General features: G+C 39.4%; 2 protein-coding genes across 3 annotated transcripts; both read right to left on the minus strand.

The window, feature by feature from the left end:
- Positions 1–7825: 7825 nt before the first annotated feature.
- Positions 7826–9754, minus strand: LOC137936546 (homeobox-leucine zipper protein ATHB-6-like). The gene is made up of 2 exons (XM_068781291.1): positions 9384–9754; positions 7826–9037 (listed from the first exon to the last, which is right to left on the minus strand). The coding sequence occupies exons 1-2, from the start codon at positions 9442–9444 to the stop codon at positions 8166–8168; spliced, it is 933 nt and encodes a 310-aa protein (XP_068637392.1). The 5' UTR covers positions 9445–9754; the 3' UTR covers positions 7826–8165.
- Positions 9755–12938: 3184 nt separating this feature from the next.
- On the minus strand, positions 12939–18958 carry LOC137936677 (dicarboxylate transporter 2.1, chloroplastic-like). Of its 2 annotated transcripts, none has more exons than XM_068781497.1 (5): positions 18098–18958; positions 15216–15529; positions 13887–14335; positions 13653–13780; positions 12939–13536 (listed from the first exon to the last, which is right to left on the minus strand). In XM_068781497.1, the coding sequence occupies exons 1-4, from the start codon at positions 18914–18916 to the stop codon at positions 13665–13667; spliced, it is 1698 nt and encodes a 565-aa protein (XP_068637598.1). In that variant the 5' UTR covers positions 18917–18958; the 3' UTR covers positions 12939–13536; positions 13653–13664. The 2 variants fall into 2 exon arrangements, with proteins under 2 accessions (XP_068637598.1, XP_068637596.1); XM_068781495.1 differs by having other exon boundaries at positions 12940–13543.
- Between the last annotated feature and the right edge of the window lie 20 nt (positions 18959–18978).

Raw genomic sequence — 18978 nt, forward strand, 5'->3', positions numbered from 1 at the left:
CGGACTTGAAACACTCAGGTTCGGGTTTGTAATTTCACCCTACAGGTCGGGGATGGGACGGGGAAAAAAACTATCGGGTTTCGGGTCGGGGAGAAGTTTTCCGAATCCTGACCTAAACCCCACATATGAGGCAAAGTTATAAAACAGGGTTGAGACGGGTTGGGTTTTACAGAGATGGGGCGGGGACAGAGTTTATAAGGATGGTGATCGGGTCGGGTTCAGGTTTGATGAATCGGGTTTTTTTTAGGTTTCAGGGGTCGGGGATCGGATTCGAGTTTGGGTTTTGGTAAACCCAACCCGTGCCCACCCCCCTATCCATTAGTGATTGGCTGGTAAGCATCCGATTTCACAAAATTCTATCTTGCTGTCCTTTTAAAACAGTAAATTTGTCTGTCTCAGTAGATCTGCTGAACTGGATGGTTAGATCTTGATGGCTAAACAATGTTGTTGCTAAGTACTAACAGCTTGGACACTTAGTGGACAAGAAAATTGCTAAAAGAACTTACTTGGATCTAAATGAGCTACACAGCTTATTTATTTACTTATTTTATTTTTTCATATGGGTGTTTGCTTGAAGCTGTAAATTCCTAAAAGGAGACAAACTTGTCTTTCAAGACTGTGTTATGCATGTGGAGAAGGTTGTGATTTTTCTTTAAGACTGAGTGTCACACAAAACAGAACAGATGTAACAATGAAATAACTTGCCTGTAAACGGTCTTAAAAGTGAAGAGTTTTTGCATTCCTTTTACTTTTACGCGTTGTATCATGAACTTGATGAATGCCTTTAACACCATCAACCAACAATAAGGTTTCCAAAATTTAAAATACTGATAATTCTTTGGGCATTTGATGTTTGCATTATTCTTGCAGCAGTGCCTAATGGATAATGAGAGTGCTTTAGAATCAATTTAAGGAGTCTATATTGCTAGATCAAAACTGTAGTTTCTATTTAAATGGATCAGAATTTATGCTAGTTACCTGTTCTCTTTTTTTTCTCTTTTGGGTGAGACCATAAACTTCTAGTGATGCAATTACATTATTCTTTCTCTAAGGTGTCACTCTTGATTCTGTTCTAGTTAGTATGATTAATTTTCAGATTTGGTGTTCCCAAAAAGAGCTCTATTTTTCTTAATTCTGATTACACATGCATAATACACTCCTGCTGGTGAGACTTGAACCCAAGACCTCACACTAGAACCTCCCTCTTATGTGGCCATCGAATCAAGAGCCCAATCCACCAAACAAAAGCTCCTTGGTTCATAATAACTAAGTGTCAGATTCTATGAAGCAGCAGCCAAGAATAGGGTAAATTTTAAATTTATATTCTATGAAAATAGATTTTTTGTAGATAAGCAATGTCTGTTTGTGGAGCAATAAACTCTTTACTTGATTACATGAATGATTTTGAGAGATCATCCAAGGGGTTAGGGTGTTGTTCCAGCCTTTGGCACTTGGAATAAAATTTCACCTTCAGAAAAAAAAAAGTCACCTCTTTCATTAGTTGAATATCTGCCCAAACCTTGGTAGGCATCTGTGTCCAGCATTTGCCAATGTATCTCTTGTGAATTCGTTTAAATTTTTTAATTATGTTCACCTGTTAAACTCTTAAACCTCCAGGTCTATAAATCCCAAGGTATTAAATTGTGTGACATCATGTACTGCCATGGAATTTATCTCGGGTCATTGATTGTATGAATTTGTGAACTCGGCTGGGATTGTTTGATTTCAGTTATTCTTTTTATTAAAGAAGCAGCTTCTAAAATGTATCTACTAAAACTATTATGGTAATGCATCGTAAATGTCTGGTAATTGTAATTCATTGATGTTAGAACCCTTAGATACTTATATATTAATTTGTAGTGCTTGTCCGTCAAGTTGATTTATCACTTTCAGAACTTAATCACAGAGAGATAACTTCACTAGCAAGACTAACCTGAATTCAATGAAAAACAAGCTATATAATCTGTCCATTTGCGTATTGGTGACTGATGACCAACTATTGAGAAGAATTACTTGCAAAAGCATATAATGAAGCCATAAAATTCAAGGTATTCGGTTTATTATTCTTATTTTCTGAATGGTAGACATAACTTGCTGCAAATTTCTTGCACTATTGTTTGTAGGCTCCTCATGGAACTCTTAACATTGTTGCTGAAAATCTTTCAAACTGCCGTGAAGCTTCTGCATGACTATGATGCAGTATGGCCCATTTATGCTTCAGATCCGTTATTTTAGAGTTTCACGAGGAAATGTGCAATGTATGGCCGGTTAATCTGGTTATCCCAATTGAGAAAGGAAGAAAAAAAAAAAAAAAAAAAAGCTTCGGTGTAAAGAAGATTTGGATGATCAGGTTTTTTCATTGTAAATTCTCGTTATGTTTGGATGATGTCCAGATGTTAGAACTATTGGGAGCTCTTCCTGATTTCATTGATGAGATACTACCTCCCGTTGGTTGAAGAGAACACTTCCAAAGGATTTGTCTATACTCGGAGGGGTTAATTTGCTTATCCTTTCACCTTTCTAGGGCTTGCTGTAGTTCTTTTTCAGCAGTAATTAAAGTGTCTTTTTTCTCTGTTCTCTTTTACTGTAAACTATCTGGCTGCGAACTGAATTATTTCAGACAATTTTGTGAAGAAGGGAGAGCTACAGGTGCTTTGCCCGTATATCTATTGGAGCCCACCAGCATGGAGGCCAACTCGGAGTTCCAGAAACGACAACATTAAGCAATTGGAGACAACTACATCGAACCTTTCCACTGTTTATTACACTAAATTATATCCGCAAGTTGGGATCAATCAAACGTTGCTTCTCTCTAATGGACAAAATGTTTTAGCAGAATATAAGGGTTAAACAACTTCCTACTTGCAGGGAAAGAAGACTTGAGGACCACCCTCCGAGGCTGTGAAAAGCATCTCGAGCATCTTTGCCTTACCAAAAGAAGAAAACGAGTCTGCTACCATCGGTCTCCACTGCAGAGGATATCTGATTGTGATGCTTTCTTGATTCAGAACAGGGTGGCTTTTGTCACCTACGGAATCACAATCTCGTCGTTAATGGCTGCTTGGTGCCGGATCATGACTTGCGACTATGGATGATTATGAAAACGAGGGGGTAGAAGGTCATCCGGAATACGGAGAGCCAAAAGCACTTTAGAGCCCGCAGTCTGTTCAATCTCTCTGTTCACGGGCGGGGACTTTTTGGTGTCTGTGCTCTCATCCGTACCTCTGATTCTCTGCACATCCCCTTCAAGGTACCGTTGCAGTGTCAGCATTTCCTGGTTGGGCTTGACGCTCTTCATGAAAAGCTTAGATTCGTCTCAGTCAAGAGAACCAAAAAAGTGATTTTATTACGATACTGTTTAATACTTTAATGTAAAAAAATTATTTAATTTTGGCTAAAATTATGAAGACAATAACGAGGAAGAGGTTAAATCAGCTCAAATAGCGAGCTTAGCAAGAGGCGGCCGGCTCAACTGAAGCCGCTTCGCCCACTCGTACGCCAGAAAGCCCACATCACCACGTCCCACGTCCCACGTCCACATCAAGGCGCAGGATATCCCAAACTCTGAGGCCTAGGGATCTGCGCTAGGGGGACACGTGAGGTCTGGTTTTACTGACGCGTGTTGATACGGTTCCGGAGTCAACAAAGGACGACTGCGTCCGGGTCCCACCGACGTCACTTTTTGCTCCCCTCGCGTCGCTGTCCCTCTCGCCCTTCCTTCTCTCTCTCTCTGAAAAAGCTGACACAACAAAGGTGATAAGGGCGCCCGAGGAGAGAGAAAGTCCCGCATTTAGACTTTCAGATTTTAGAGAGAGAAAAAAGGGGGTTTAGTCTGTAGAGAGAGAAAGCGAAGGTGTGAGGTTAGGTTAGGATTTAGAGAGGGAAAGCGGACGAAGGGAGAACCGATTGGCTCCGGCCAAAGGCCACGACGCTCGTCGATGATTTGAAAGCAAAGAAGGGCCCACAGACTGCGGCGACCACGTGACCCACGTCTCCCCACATTCAGGTGTTGGAAAATAAAAACTCACAGCCACTACGCTTGGTTCGTGGGACCAGCGGGCTTTGTTGCGTGGCCGTGCGGTGGACTCCAGCATCGCTGTCAATTCGGGCCTACCTGTGCGGTGCTAGATTACCTTTATACCCCCCTCCTCTGTTTTCGCTCCGGCCGCGAGGACAAGAGAGAATTTTTTTTACTTTTCCGTGGACCCACGCTTGAACCTGGAATTAGGTTCGGACAATCGGCCACGGCGGTGCAGATTCAAGGGTTACTTGAAGGACTGTCAAGGCTTTCCCACTTCGAACTTGAGAATTGAATCAGCCTATGAAAACGAATGGCTAGACATGAAATCTCAATCAAACATAAAGACAGTTGAAGAGGTCAATTTCTTCTTTTAAACTCTCTTTCGATTTTTTTAAGCAAAAGCAATACATGTTTGGCTTTTCTTTGCATGTCCTTACTTTTTGGGATAAGACCTGAATTCTCAAAAAGAAGGAAGACAAGTGCGCCTCATTTGTTTGTTTATAGATCAACAAAGTGAAACCCCTTTACATATGTCATTGGCCAACATATTACACCTCCCCTAGGGTTTTGATTCCTACTTTTTTCCCTACACAAAACCAAATATTCCACTACCACTAATTAAAAAAAAAAATTTGTCTTTATTTTGTCTCAATCTCATGTGACAGGGTTTATTATTGATACCAAAACTGGTAGAATTGAAAAAATTAAGGTTAATTATTTTCTCTTAATTTCACATACCACAAAACCCATATCGATATTAATCAAATTGATTAATATTTCTTAAAGAATTTTCGCGACTGAGGAGCCGTTTATCTGAGGTTTATGACCCATATTAGCATGATGCTAGTCCCCTAATGCATTTAAATATACTCAATATCTGGGTCTTCATCATCAATCCAAATGAAATCAAAAGCTATGACCCTAACAAATCATGATTACATAGATCAAAATTCCTTCTCCATTATGTTCCAAATAAGATAGAGATTAAGTTTCGCAATCGTCTGCTAATCGTAGACTTAGTGCAACCTTCGTTCTAAACCCTAAACCCTAAATTTGTGGGTGTCATCTCTTCAAAGTTGCTTGCACACCTAAACTTCTTCTAACTTATTCTTCTCTCTTTAAGTAATCAAAGAAGAAATATGCTTCTTTGTTTTGGTTGGTGCAGACTAGGGCAAGTGACGCTGGCATTCCGTCTTCACTCACTCTGACGTTAAAAAGTTTAATGCAAGTAATGCTAGCTCGTCTTCTCCCGACGGAAAAGCAGTCGTCAGCTTCACCGACACAAGTAGACGAGGATTCTCTATTCAGCCATCGTCTACCCATTGAAAAGGCCGCATACAAATGGGAGCAACACCGGGCCTTCGGTTTTGATCGTTAACATGTCAGTGTGAACAACGGAATCTCTCGTTAATCTCACGAATATAAAAGACTCGCAGGAGTTTATCACTGCCGTGTTTCTTTACTGTTTTTTCTATATTCGAACGAACAGATCAATCACTGTTAGTGAATCCCAGAAGATATGGAATTAATGTTAAATAAGGAGTTGATTATGAACTTGAAATGAAGAAATAATCATTAAAAACTTCGAAAATGAGAGCTTCCGTGTGCATGTTGCTTGGAGCTGATTGTAACTGCCCCGTCTACATCAAATGCTGCGGAAGTAACGTCGGGTTGTCATTAAGCTGTATATGTTGTTCAGAGAGAAGACTGGACGTCAAGCTTAATTTAATTCAGAAGTTAAATTTTAATCACTCTTAATCTGGATTAACTATGGGTAGAGCATAGATTAAGAAAACAAGAACTTTGACTCAGTTGGTTTTTTGTCGATCACTGAGACTCTGGCGAGTCTTTGATGAGTCACAAATTAAACTAAGACCCTCATGTGTGAAAGGAGACTGGAATCAATAAATAAACCCTTACAAAACTTGCATTATTCACATTAAATTCATTTATATTTATTTTATAAAATAATTTATAAAAATAAAAAATTAAATAGACATCTATCATTAATACATAAGACGAAAAAAATACAAATAAAAAAACCAATTTTATTTAGTTTAAATAAATAAAATTTGATGTTTACATCAATAAATAATTGGGAGATGGAATTATAAATATTTTTTCAACGTTTTTTTAAAAATGCACTAACAAGGCCTAAATAGTCTTACCTAAAAGGTAGTGTGAAAATAGTATTTTGAACTGTTTATTTAGCGGCTAATTATATGATTTTCCTTGTAAGAATTTTCAGCTAGAAAAAGTGTTTTCCAAGTCATATTTCTACTAAAAAAATACACTAACAAGGCCTAAACAATCTTACTTTAAAAGGTAGTGTGAAAATAGTAAATTTGAACTGTTTATTTGGCGGCCTATTGTCATGATCAATGAAGATATAATGTGGGCAAAAGCGGAACATACCATCCACTACCCGTTTCAATAGCCTTAAATTAAAAAAAAAACTATTTTATTTTTTAATTAAAAACTAGCCTCCGAGAAAAAGCCAAATCGGCTTCAATTTCCAAGCCTTTTTCTTTGTAGATGGAAAGTGGAAAAGGATGGAGATGGGGCCCGCTTTTCGGGAATCTCTCTTTTTCCGCACGTATGCATGCATGTGGTGGCCCCGAATCGAGTAGGGGAGGCGTAACAGAAGCAAGAAAGGAAGAAAGGTGAGACCCAAAAGAGGGGGTTTTCTTGCGTTTTTAACGTTTTCACGTCAATGGAGGCTGGTGAGCTGCCGCTGCTGCTTTGTGTTTTTGGGTTTTTACAGAGGGAAAAGGGGAGGAGGGGGCATTTGGATCCAATCAATCATGCGCACTGTTTTTTAAGGAGAAAACTAAGGGAGGGGGGTGTCCTACGGAGTCCGAGAGTCCAGGCCCGGCTTTTTAGTCGCTCTGCTTTTGATATTTTTTTTTTTCTTTCTTTTTTATGGGAGAGTGAGTGTAGACTCCGGCTGGCAATATTTTGTCCTCAAAAGCCAAACGGAAGGGTTATTGCTTTCAAACGAGCACAACTTATAATTATAACATCTTTCTTCACATAATGGATTATGTAATTTTAAACTATTTTTTTATTTAATTATTTTTTTTTTAGTATTTTTAATTATAATTATCTTTTGTTATCCTATAAATCAAGTAAACGGTGTTATAATTTGTTGAATTGAACCACATTTTATATTGTATTAGAGTCTGATTCAATATGAAAAATCATTTAGTACGATTTTTTATCATGATTAATGACTATTTCAATTGTCTGACCATGTTATATATATAAATTTACAAGAATCACCCTAACAATTCTGAATCCCAATTTACGATATCAAAAGAAATGTTACGTATGTTACTATATTAGATTGGAGGAAGAAAAAACATAAAAAAATAAAAATAAATAAAATGGTAACAATCTTTACAATTTAATAAGATTTTTTTCTTCACGAAAAAATGGATGACGGGAAAAACCAGATTAAATTAAATTATTAAAATTTTTTATATGATCTTAAAGTTTAATACATATGATTTTCGTTCTAATATATCGATCTTTTGAGTAATATTGATCAGATACTTCACATTTGGTATCAGAACTACAAACCAATCTTTTGGGTGATATTGACCAATCTTTTAGGTAATATTAACTAATACTTCACATTTGGTACTAGGGAAGTATTTCACATTTTTCTAGAGTCATATTTTTGTATTTAATTAATAATACAAGAAAGTAAATAGGAGACTATATAACATGACATTAATTAAACAAGTGGGAATAAGAGGTGGGAAGGGCTTGGTTTTTTCTTCCGCGTTTTCTGGAGTAAGAGAATTTAATGATTTTCATTGCCCGAAGGATTATTACTCCCAAGACCAGACACACCTGCAATCTCCGTGTAAAAATCTGCCACAGTCGCCACACTTTTGCTTTCAGCTTTTCTGTGATTCTCCCAATCAAGACATGTCTCTCTTTTTCTGCCTATCCTCTTCTTCCCCTCTTTCAGAAACTCTCTTCGTCCTCTTCTTTTCAGGTCTGCGAAACAGCTCGGAAAGAAAATTTCTTTTGTACAAAAAGGAAAAAAAAAAAAGGGTGATGATCAAAAGCTACATACATTCCCCATTTTACAAAACTCTTCCCCCTGGTTCCAGCATCTTTTTTCAGACTTCCCTTAGTTCCATGGCTCACCGCAGTACCACGGAAGACTGGGGGCTTGATCGTCGGAGAAGAGATTGCACGATTCCTCCGCGGAGTTGAGCAAATTGTGCTCCTCCATCCTCAGAAACTGGTGGAATCCTTTCTGGGCATTCCAAGAGACCCTCGCTTCTAGGAAGTCAAGACAGTTTATGGAAGAGGTGGATGAGGAAGATCCGCCGTCGAATGAGAGGGAGGAGGAAATGACGGGAGAGATCAACATCGTCATCTTGGGAACAGACCCATTTGGTGAAATTGGACGCTGATCAGGGCAGTTGTCGTCAAGAACAGCGCTCGAATCGCTGTCCTCGTTGAGCGTTTTACTTTGATAATCACAAGTCTTGTTTTCCGATTCTGAAGCAAGGGCCTCTCCTTCTTGGATATCTTGGCTCACTTCCTCTTTGATCGAACCATTGGTTTCTTCGTTCTTTTCCTTCACCTTCGATTTAAGCTCATGCATTTCAGCTAATAGAACCTCTTTGTCATGTTGGAGGCCAGTGAAATTATGCTTGAGGGAATCGTAATTCGCCTTCAAGAGGCTGTAATCTTTCTCCAATTGCTTGGTTTTCCAGCGGGCTCGGCGATTCTGGAACCACACGGCAACCTGACGGGGCTGGAGGCCAAGTTCTTGAGCTAGTTTGATCTTTCTCTCCGGTTCGAGTTTGTTCTCCACTTCGAAGTTCTTCTCCAAGGCCTTCACTTGATCAACGCTTAACCGCCGTTTCTTTTCCGAGATCCGCCCCAATTCCTCCACAGAGTCGTCCTCGTTCAGTCCGTCCAATATAGATTGGAATCCTCTGTCGTAAACGTTGCCACCAGTGCTATTGTTGCCCAGAGAAGTCTTCTCATCTGGAAAAAAAAAGCAGTAAAAGTGTTACAGAACAACGAAGAATTAAGAATATCCAAGTCCGCATAGCTTCAAACCCTTTCAAAATTCGCAACAAAGAGAAGAAGAAAAAAGAAACTCGATAAAGAAAACAATTTGGATTAGTAAGCTCCATCAAGCTCCAAAGACGAGATCGAGAGAAGAAGAGTGCAAACGTAATGGGTGGTACGGTTAAACGCAGCAACACATCTCTTCTCTAAACAAGTACATGGTAAGGAGGCAGACGAGGGAGTAGTCCAATGCAGAAAAATGAACCTGATCTAATAAAAAACCAAACGAAGAAACGAAAGCATCACTCCCCACTTTTACCTGCAGAAGGGCAGATAGAAATCACACCCCCAAGGGAATCAGAGCTAGCCAACCTCTTCATGACTGACAAAGAAAAAAGACCCAAACGAAACAGAAAGATTAAACGAATCTCTCTTCCTTTTCAGCACAGATCCCCCAGTGCAAGACCTTGTTTAGCAGGAACTGTAATTGCAAACAAGCAGCTGTTTCGCCACTTGAAAAGCCCAAGTCATCATCAAGGCAAGCCAATTTCACGCTGAAAAGAAGACTGAAACAGCCAAAGAGGTATCGAAAGAAAGCATCTGAACTTCACAGAGCTTCCCTCCGTTCCCCCACCTTCCTCCTTCATCCCCACTTCGTCTCCTCCTTCAAGGCCCATCATTCAAACCCCCCCGCCCGCCCCGAAAAGAGAACAAGACAAGCCCTGACGCAGATTATAAACCCGCCCCTCCGTCTCCTCCCCTATATCACGATGATCGATAAATCAAACAAAAACCGAAACACACGGGACGAAGGGATATATGAGGGTGTTCCCAAAGACCCGGTGACAATATCCTCCCGCTGTGTATAAATAACAGATGAAGATGGGTTAGACGGAGGTTAGAAACTGACCAGAGTTACGTGGGAGCAAATGAAATGAAGATGAAATGAGACTGAAATCCGAAATGCAAGACCGGTGACCGGGAGTCGCCGGTTTTCGACCGTTTTGGGGGAGATATTTCTCGGGATCGGTGACGGATATAAAAAATGGGGAGATTATTTTTTAAAATTATTTAATCAGTTAAAAATAAAATATTTGGTATCGTAAGGCGCGCAGAAGTAAAAAATAAAAAATAAAAAATAAAAAAAGGAAGAGAAAAAAAAAAAAAAGCGGGAAAGAGGAGGAAGTACGGATGTGGGCAGTGGAGCCGAACATAGCCGCGCCGACGAGATTCGGCTGTTGTCAGCAGATCGTATGATGCCCAACGGCGTGGGGTTGGAGAGGGGCGTGGTGGCGTTTTCGTAATTTAACTTTGATTAAGCTACTATGCTCACGTATCAAGATAAAAAAATCACTTATTATTATTATTATTATTATTATTATTATTATTATTATTATTATTATTATTATTATAATTTTAAATATTCTCTTGGTTTCTCATGTGCTCTGGGACCCATTTAAAAGGTACGAAGGTAAGGGGTGTCACCACTAAAGAAGCATGGGCAGTGGGCACTGCGTGCATGGCCTCTCAAGACAGCTTCCAGTGGTCCACACCCCCGGAATCCAATCGAAGAGAGGTGTTCGGTCTCTCTGTGTTTGATTAGGGACTCCAAAACTGTGGGGCCAACAAGGCCTCAGGTCTACACGTTAATTTGTGATCGCGACCGAACATCAAGTAAAAATCAGCCACAAGATGATTAAAGTGTGGCTTTAATTACGGTCTAGTACCTACCTTCAGACTTATCCTCTCTATACGACTTTAATGGGATTAACCTGCGAATCAGACAACGAGAGACGATGACAGTTGTAGAAATGAAATTTCGCAGTTTGTCGTATGAAGGACGTAAGATGCAGTATGAATACTTCCGATAAGAACATACCAGTGGAAGCATTGTGATAAGTTTCATAGAAGATCCAGAGAAGAAGACTCCCTCCCTTCCCTTCCTCTCTTGTTGATGAAAGAGGGGAAAGCTCCCGTGCCTTGCCGAAAAGGGAACCATATATGGTTAAACCCTCCGTTAACCTTTTTAGAAGCAACGAGAAAATGATAGAATCAGATGATACATTGTCTTTTACCTCGTCGGAAAGTGTAGCAGGTGCAATCCGGTCAAATACGATGGAACCACCGGACGGAGCTATGACACATATTATCTCTGCAATCTGGGGGTGTTTTTCAAAACTTGATTGAAGACTATTCACATAAAGAGAAGAAGAAAAATTAAATCCAAAGGTGAAAGACGTCTTAAGCTAGCAGATTCAAGTGACAAGGAATCATGTTTAAGCAATTACATCTGAGAGAAAGATTGCCCATTCGATGGGACCTGTCTTCCATCCTGTTTGATGAAAACTCAAAGCTCCCCTGATGGCAATTCCTCACCTAATCTTGACTTTTACTCCCTCTGAATTGCTTGCATGCAGCTACAAGCCCACAAACGGGACAAAAAAGTAGGCTGTGCGTGGCTCTTTGCTTTTTCTCTCTCCGTCCACTTGAGAGCTTCAGATAAGCCCTCTGGTGAGGGATGAGGGGCCCCCAGCTTCAATCTGGGTCGACTGGCTGGTTGGGGAAATGCTTTTTGAAAAACAAAAAAAAATCCCAGCAAGACAACCATCAGGGCTGCCCGAATGATTTATTGCTTGGAAAACAACGATTCGAGGTGGTTTTCGTGTTGGTGTGAGCTTTTTTAATGAGGGAGAAGCGAGGTGGTTTTCTTTCATGTGCGGCGTTCAAGCACACGAAAGATACAGAAATCATGGGTCTGGAATCTGGATTGAAAGAGAGAAGGTTGTTTCTTTTTCTTCCCAGAATTCTGATTTTCCTCATCTACTATCATTCCTCGAGGTCATTTGTGATTTATGACAAGCAAGCGAATGCACACATGATGTTTGTTGATTTGCCACACTGAGCTTGCACATACAGAGATCCTGAACTGACAAGCACCACAACCCAGGCTTGTTGGGCGGACAGCCGCAAACCTGTGATAGAAGCAATCAATCTCAAGAGAAACTTAACACCCACATGAGCATTTCAAATTTTCCTTTCCAAAAGTGCAGTCCCATCTCTCAAAAAGCCAATCAACTCTTTTTCTCAACTCACATGCAAGCGAGCTGCAAGGACAATGATGAGGCTATCAAAGTCTGCGGAACACCCACAAGAGAGGTGGCCAACAGCCTGTGAATGAAGATTTCGGCAACTGGGTATGTTTGGAACAGGGAGAAGATTGGACCTACTGCACTTTGTTTTTTGGAGCTTTGCTTCATCGTGCTTTTAGTTTGAAAAGATGGGCAGCAGAATCTTTGTGAAGACTTTGAGCTGTGAAATGGGTCGTCTCGTATTTGTGATTAGAATTAAAAATTAGGGTGTTTGAAGATTGATTCGAAAAGTGTCTGCAGCTTTTTTGCTTTTGTGGGCGGGTTGAGGTTACAGTAATGGCCAGGATGAACGTGCCAAATTCGCGAGTTTCTTTTAGCCTTTTCCGTTTTTGTCAAAAAACGAGACTTCATTATCCAAGCAAACCAGAGTCGACAGGAACAGCAACGACGTTTGATGCAATCACACTAGGAAGGTCTTTGTCTAAAGAAAAAATTTGGAGGAAAATTTCAAGAATCTGAGAAAGTCTACACTAATTTGTTCGTTTCTCACTGTATATGAACTTTTAAATCGATTAATGTTCTAAAAACTTATTTTCTTATAGTCTTCTTTAATGCAGTTAACCATCAATTTTCATTCAGCTCTTATCTTTAGCAGATTGAGATTAAGAAGATTAGTTTGATTTGCCCCATTATTTGAAACATAAAGTGGTTATTAGAAAACAAGCCAAACTATGTCTCTCTCTACCGGACATAATTCCTCCTTCTCTCCAAACTAAGACAGAAAGTTCATTTCAACTCTCAATATCATTAATGAAGAGCAAAATTCCTATGTTGAAATCCCGATGAAGCATGAGTAATTTTAATGGGAAAAACTGTTCTTGAAGGATCTAATATTCTCCTCCTCACATGTCACTCTTGAAGTGAAAGCAAAGAAAACTATTCCAAGTCGATTGAACATATTTCTTTTAATATTTTCTGAAGACTCAGAAATTTAAATGAGTCTGGAACAAGAAAATGGATCCAAAATTGAATTCAAGAGCTATTAAGCAAAACCACGAATCATGTGCTTACTTGCAGGTATGGTAGACCGTATCTAAGTAATCTATTTGAAAAAGATTACCTCAGTTTATCATTTTGAGATGGAACAAGAATCCAGTTCTATATCCCTTCTGGAGCTGGAGTTTTCTAATTTTGATTCGAGAAAACATCCAACGGCCGTAGAATTTTGTGATCGTTTCTTCGTCTTTCATAGTTTGAGTAACGCCGGTCAGAGAAATGGGCATGGGAAAGGTGCAGACACCCAAGCCCATGAGACTTGGCAAGTAAATTCTTGATCAGGTTTGTGTATCTCGGTTAATATGAGAGAGAGAGCAAGCCAGATATCTGCGTGCTACGAATAATATGAACAAGTAACTGGAGTGAATAACAAGGCGCTTGTTTGAAGAATATGGCGCTTCTAAACTAAAAACTAGAATATCAAATTAATGAATTTAACTTACATCTTCGGAAACTCAATAGAGGCCCAAAAATTTCCACCAGAAAGTCCCAACCGTTCCCCAGATTGCAGCATTAATCATGGCTGTTATAAATCCCAACCTGAACACATCTGGAAGATCTACATAGCTAGCTGTTGAAGAAAAGGGAATAACATGTAGTTGTTATTAAGCTAATCCAAATAACATGTTCGTATTGTTTGCAAAAACAAATGAAAATAAACAAAAGTTGTTAGGTACCTCCATAATATACCGCAGCCTGCCCGCTACTATAATGGGTAAGTGCACCAAAGAGATTTGTATTGTATGCTAATGCCAGTGCTGCTAAAACACCTGGTACTCCAGATGCCAAATGCATGGCAAGGAAGGCCGAGTATAAAGCTCCTACATGTCCAGTCTGACTCGCAAATAAATAATGGATGAAGAAATATGCTGCCTGAAGAATAACAAATGCAGCAGGCCAACTTAACGAGAATGACTGAAGGATTTTAGCTACACAGTTTGACATCCATCCAACAATCCCAAGGTTTGTTAGTTGGCCTGCCATACCCACAAGGACAGCAAACCAAGTCAAGGTGTCCCAAGCAGATTTCTCAATTAAGCAGTCATCCCAATCCAGCACTCCCAGCAGTAAAAGGATTGATAAACCAAGCATTGCAGCAACAACACTTGCTATGCCCAGAGACTCCCTGCCCAGACACACACAAAAATAAAAATATTTACACAGTCAACCTCCAATAATCTCACCTGTGCATAAACTGGATTTTATTGTCACACATAGTACTAGAATACTATGTAGTGGGAGTACAAAATGGGGAAAAAAAAAATAGAAATTATTGATCCCTGTCATGGTTCACCAATCCAAAAGGTCTGTAGAAATAAACAACTCCATAAACTTCTATGCAGGCCTAATAAACTTTCCTTTATCAAGGAATAAGTGCTGGGTTTTTTAACAGTAAAAATACTTTTGCTCTTCCCATATAAAATATTATTAGCTCTACGATGAGCACATAATCTAGTAGATTATCAGGAATCCTAGTGTCATGGTGAATGGTTATCTCTTTCCTTTGTAGAGTCCATGCTTTTTTCACAGAAGTCTTCAACAACACAGATTCTCAATTCAGCTTTTCTTCCTTAAATATAGATTCACAATTGAGTATAACTCATGCATGTCCTGTAAGTAAAAGATCCTTCACAAATCCTAAGCCATGGGTACATTTGACTGATTTCAGCAAGTTGCTTTTTGCAAACTATAAAAATTTATTTTATTTAGGATGTAATGATTATATATTTTTAGATAGAAATTTTTTACCTTTCTATTCATTCCCTTCCATAACAATTAAAAAAGAGTTCAAAAAGCATTAAAGAGTACAAAATCAGAATGGTTTTGCTTTACAAAGTTGTTGGAGAAAACTAGCTCTCAAAAGTAAATTCAAACGAATCTTAAATCATTGTCTATGTTATATCCTAATGCTATGCATTCATGTGGAAACCTTCATTAAGAACTTATCTTAGCATAAACAAACAATACAAATATAACAATAAACACTGCATTCAAGAAAAACTCACCCAAAAACCCACAATGATACAGCAAGAAGCATTGTGCCAACCATCACCCATTCATTTTTAGTGATTTGTCCCATCTGCTCCAGCTTCTTTGTCGCCATAGCTGGTGCATCGGGCGTGTCCTTAGTTTCGGGAGGAAAGATCTTATACAGTATATATGGAGTTGCTAGAAGAGAAACAAAACCAGGTAAACTGGCAGCCTTAAACCAGGAAACCCATGGGCTAGCAACTTTAACCCCGAGTTCCTCTGCTAATTTGAGGCACAGCAGGTTTTGAGCTGCAGCAGTTAGGAAAAGAGCACTTGAGTTACCAGCTGACTGTCATCCATCACCACAACAGCAATAAAATATGTTAACGAGATGTCTCACATTGTAAATGCCACACAAGCAATGGTCAAGAAGGTTAATGCACATCAACAATCAAAATACAAAATGGAAGCATTAAACTGAGACAAACACTAGAATGAATGAGCGAGAGAAAGATTGATAGAGAGAGAATATTGAGACGAAAGTCATAACACCTTGGAGTGTTTTGGTAATTTGACCTTATGAGTAGTATATCTAATGCATAATCAGGTTTATTTCTAGAACAATAGGTATAAAAGGGTATTTTATATAGATTCTTTGCAAAAGGGGCTCTTTGGTAATTTTGGTTAAAAATTCAAGAAATGCTGTAAAAAATCAACTATCTAAAGTGTCTTTAACCTTATAAGACGTATACTACTGGGAAATTGAATGTATAAGGCTCTTTTATACAATTTTGATGCATAAGGTATTTTTGTTATTTTAGACAAAAAGGGGAAGATGGCCCACAGTATTGCAACTACACAAGTCTATTAGAGTTCTGAAAAGCCCAGAACCAAAGAACTGAACAGAAGCTTGTCATTGGCCCATTATATGTAAGAAGCCCCACATAGACTTGACTCAGGTAAAGCCGATATGAACTAAACTAGTTTCAACTCGAACCAAACCAGTGGCAACAAAGGGATAAACAACCTTAGAGCTTCTGTAACTCATGATTATAGAGTTGTTAATCCTGTAACTGATTTCCCATGTTCTCCCTCATAGTGGGTATGGGAGAACTCTATAGAAAAGGATCAGAAATCACAAGAAGGGGATCAGATATCAGAAATAATAAAAAAAAAAAAGAATGTTAATGTGCTGATGTCTGCAAAGACAACTTGAAGTCTTGAAAAATTTTTGCACTCCAAATCAGCAACTGGAAAAGAAAAATCAAAGAAAGCTTCCATTCAATCTGGAAGAAAAACTTTGGTGTTTGTCATTAGTCTTCCTTGTAAAGGCTGAACTGTGTACTCACAATCCATTAGTTCAAACTGGTGATTTTTGTTATCTTATTACCACTCAAACTTCCTTCGTAGAATAGCATAAATGACGGAGACAGATTCCATTAAACCTAACAACTAAACTTCCCTTGTTTATAAAGGATCAAATCATTCAACACATTTCACCACAAACAAAGGAGAGAGGTTCAAGAAAACTTAACAAGTCCATCTCTCTAATCATTCCAAAATAGTAGAAAAGCACAAATCCCAACCAGTAAAAAATAAAATATGTAAGCACAATATCATCCATAATTACACCAGTAACATGTTGTCATCAGCCTATCTGGGGATGAATCTATGGTGAAAGCCCCCAAAAAGTAAAAAAAAATAGAAACTTTGGAATAGTATTAATATAAATAATTTAGCTTTCTATTAAATATTTAATTACTAGCTTATGTCAGCCATGTGAATAAGAATAAACTTAATATTTATGGTTCTAGAGAAAATTCAGCAATTCCATATGCTCAAGAAATATACCCACTTTACCATCTTAATTACCCAATGCACTCATAACCCTTTTTTAGGAAAAAGCAAGAATTTATATATTTACATGAATACTTGCACAGCTGATTTATTTGGACTGGTTAATCGGTTATACATGTTTTGAAATCCAAACTCAATTGCCTTAACCATGTCATATCCATCAATATTCATTTTTGTTTTTTCTTTCCGGTTAATCAGCAAATTCCCCACAATTTCCAGTTTTTCATCTGGTAAGATAACTAGAGTGGTCACTGAGCACTTAATTGCAGCAAACTGCATAAACCAAACTGCAGTATCAACTGATGAGTTTATCATGAACCATCAGTCATCCGTTCATGTGCACTTCTGTATATTGCAATGACTAGCTGCTCAACATGGCTAAGAGGCCAATGGCTCAGTATTCATGGTTCATGAATTAACTGTGGAGTAGTATAAAAAATTTCCATCTTTCTGGATGACCTGCCTATGATTGCCCACCTACCTTACCTGAAGGTGAATTAGGCTCCAATTCCAAGATGGAACATTTCATACTCTCGATGCCTTTTTGAGACTAGTAAATGTGTTCACCGCAAATGTTAATGCTCCGTGTTCATGTTTCATGATTTCCATTTTACCTTAATGGCCAGCTCATGATTGGTCACCTACCCCTCCCAGAAGGACTCGTGGGTAGCAATTACAGAATAGGATAATTCATGTTCCCTATGCCTTTCATGAGACTAGCATATGTGCTCACCGCCAATATTTTTCTTTCTATACCCTATCTTTAACATCACCATTGGTCGATTGTGTCAGTTTGCTTACGAGCATATTTTGAATCTTCGAATAAAAAACCATGTTTTAAATCTTGAAATTATAGTATTATACCACCAACAGGAAAATATGATAATATATAATTAGTTTAGAAATAGCAGTGAATATGCCAGCATAGAAAATTCAAAATCATGCGAAGGAACTACATGGGAAGTGTAAGTCAATGCGCTTTAAGTCTAAATTGAAAAACATTGATAAATAAAAACTCGAGAAGAAAAAGTCTAAACAAAACAGTAGAAGATAAGCTGACCTGAAGCTGTGATTGAACTAAATACGAGCCTAGCTTCTTTGCTGACGGCTCCCCTGGTCTACTTCCAGCCGAAAGGGATAACGACTTGATGATTGGCAAAAACACGCCGCCGGCCCGAGCAGTAGTGCTCGGCATTGCGGGAGCGATGAGTGCCTCGCTAATCGTCAACCCATACGACAACCCCAACGTGCTCTTCCCCAGACATTTAACAAAATAAGTCGCAATTCGATCCCCAAGCCCAGTCTTCACGAACCCACGAGCAAAGAAAAACGAAATGACGATCAACCAAATCACCTCATTCGTAAACGCCCCAAAAGCAGCCGAGAAGCTGAGGGTCTTCGTTATGATCGAGGTGGTGAGACTGAGAAAGGCCCATGCGCCTACGGGAAGCGGACCGAGAACAAGCCCAGAAATCGTCGAGAGAAAGATCGCCAACAATTGCCATGCCTGAGTCGTAACTTCAACAGGCTTAGGGACGCAAAACCGGACAGCCAGACCAATCGCGACAGAGATCAAAAGCGGGACGAGCTTCGCACCTTGAGGACTAGATTTCGGAGGAGCATCCGCCAGACTAGAATTAAGGCTGGAAGATACTCGTATCGCGACCGAGGAGGGCTTCGGAGGGGAGAGGAATGATTTAGAGAGAGTGAAGGGAAAGCGAAAGAGGGCAGGAGAAGGAGAGGAGGCCTCGATGCAGTTGGATGGGGTGAGCGAGAGGGAAACGGGCGTATGGGATTTGCAGACAGATCGCCGGGTTAGGGAGAGACGAGGGAGGGGAGAGAAAGCGGAGGAAGAAGGAGAGAGTACGAAGGCCTCCATAAGTTCTCAAGCTTCAGTCCTAGGCGGAGTTTACGGAGAAGAAAATAGTGGCAGACGGAACC

This window comes from Aristolochia californica, unplaced genomic scaffold (genome assembly GCF_029961685.1).
Source record: "Aristolochia californica isolate CCGP_79_NKW_82.1479 unplaced genomic scaffold, dmAriCali1.0.hap1 SCAF_7, whole genome shotgun sequence".
NCBI classification, from domain to species: Eukaryota; Viridiplantae; Streptophyta; class Magnoliopsida; order Piperales; family Aristolochiaceae; genus Aristolochia; species Aristolochia californica.

Coding starts and splice junctions, on each gene's coding strand:
- LOC137936546 (XM_068781291.1), bottom strand. CDS start 9,444: ATGAAGAGGTTGGCTAGCTCTGATTCCCTTGGGGGTGTGATTTCTATC. Junction 9,038..9,383: donor TTCTATCTGCCCTTCTGCAG/GTAAAAGTGGGG, acceptor TTTTTTTTCCAG/ATGAGAAGACTTCTCTGGGC.
- LOC137936677 (XM_068781497.1), bottom strand. CDS start 18,916: ATGGAGGCCTTCGTACTCTCTCCTTCTTCCTCCGCTTTCTCTCCCCTC. Junction 15,530..18,097: donor TAGTTCAATCACAGCTTCAG/GTCAGCTTATCT, acceptor GATGGATGACAG/TCAGCTGGTAACTCAAGTGC. Junction 13,781..13,886: donor GGCTGCGGTATATTATGGAG/GTACCTAACAAC, acceptor TTTCTTCAACAG/CTAGCTATGTAGATCTTCCA.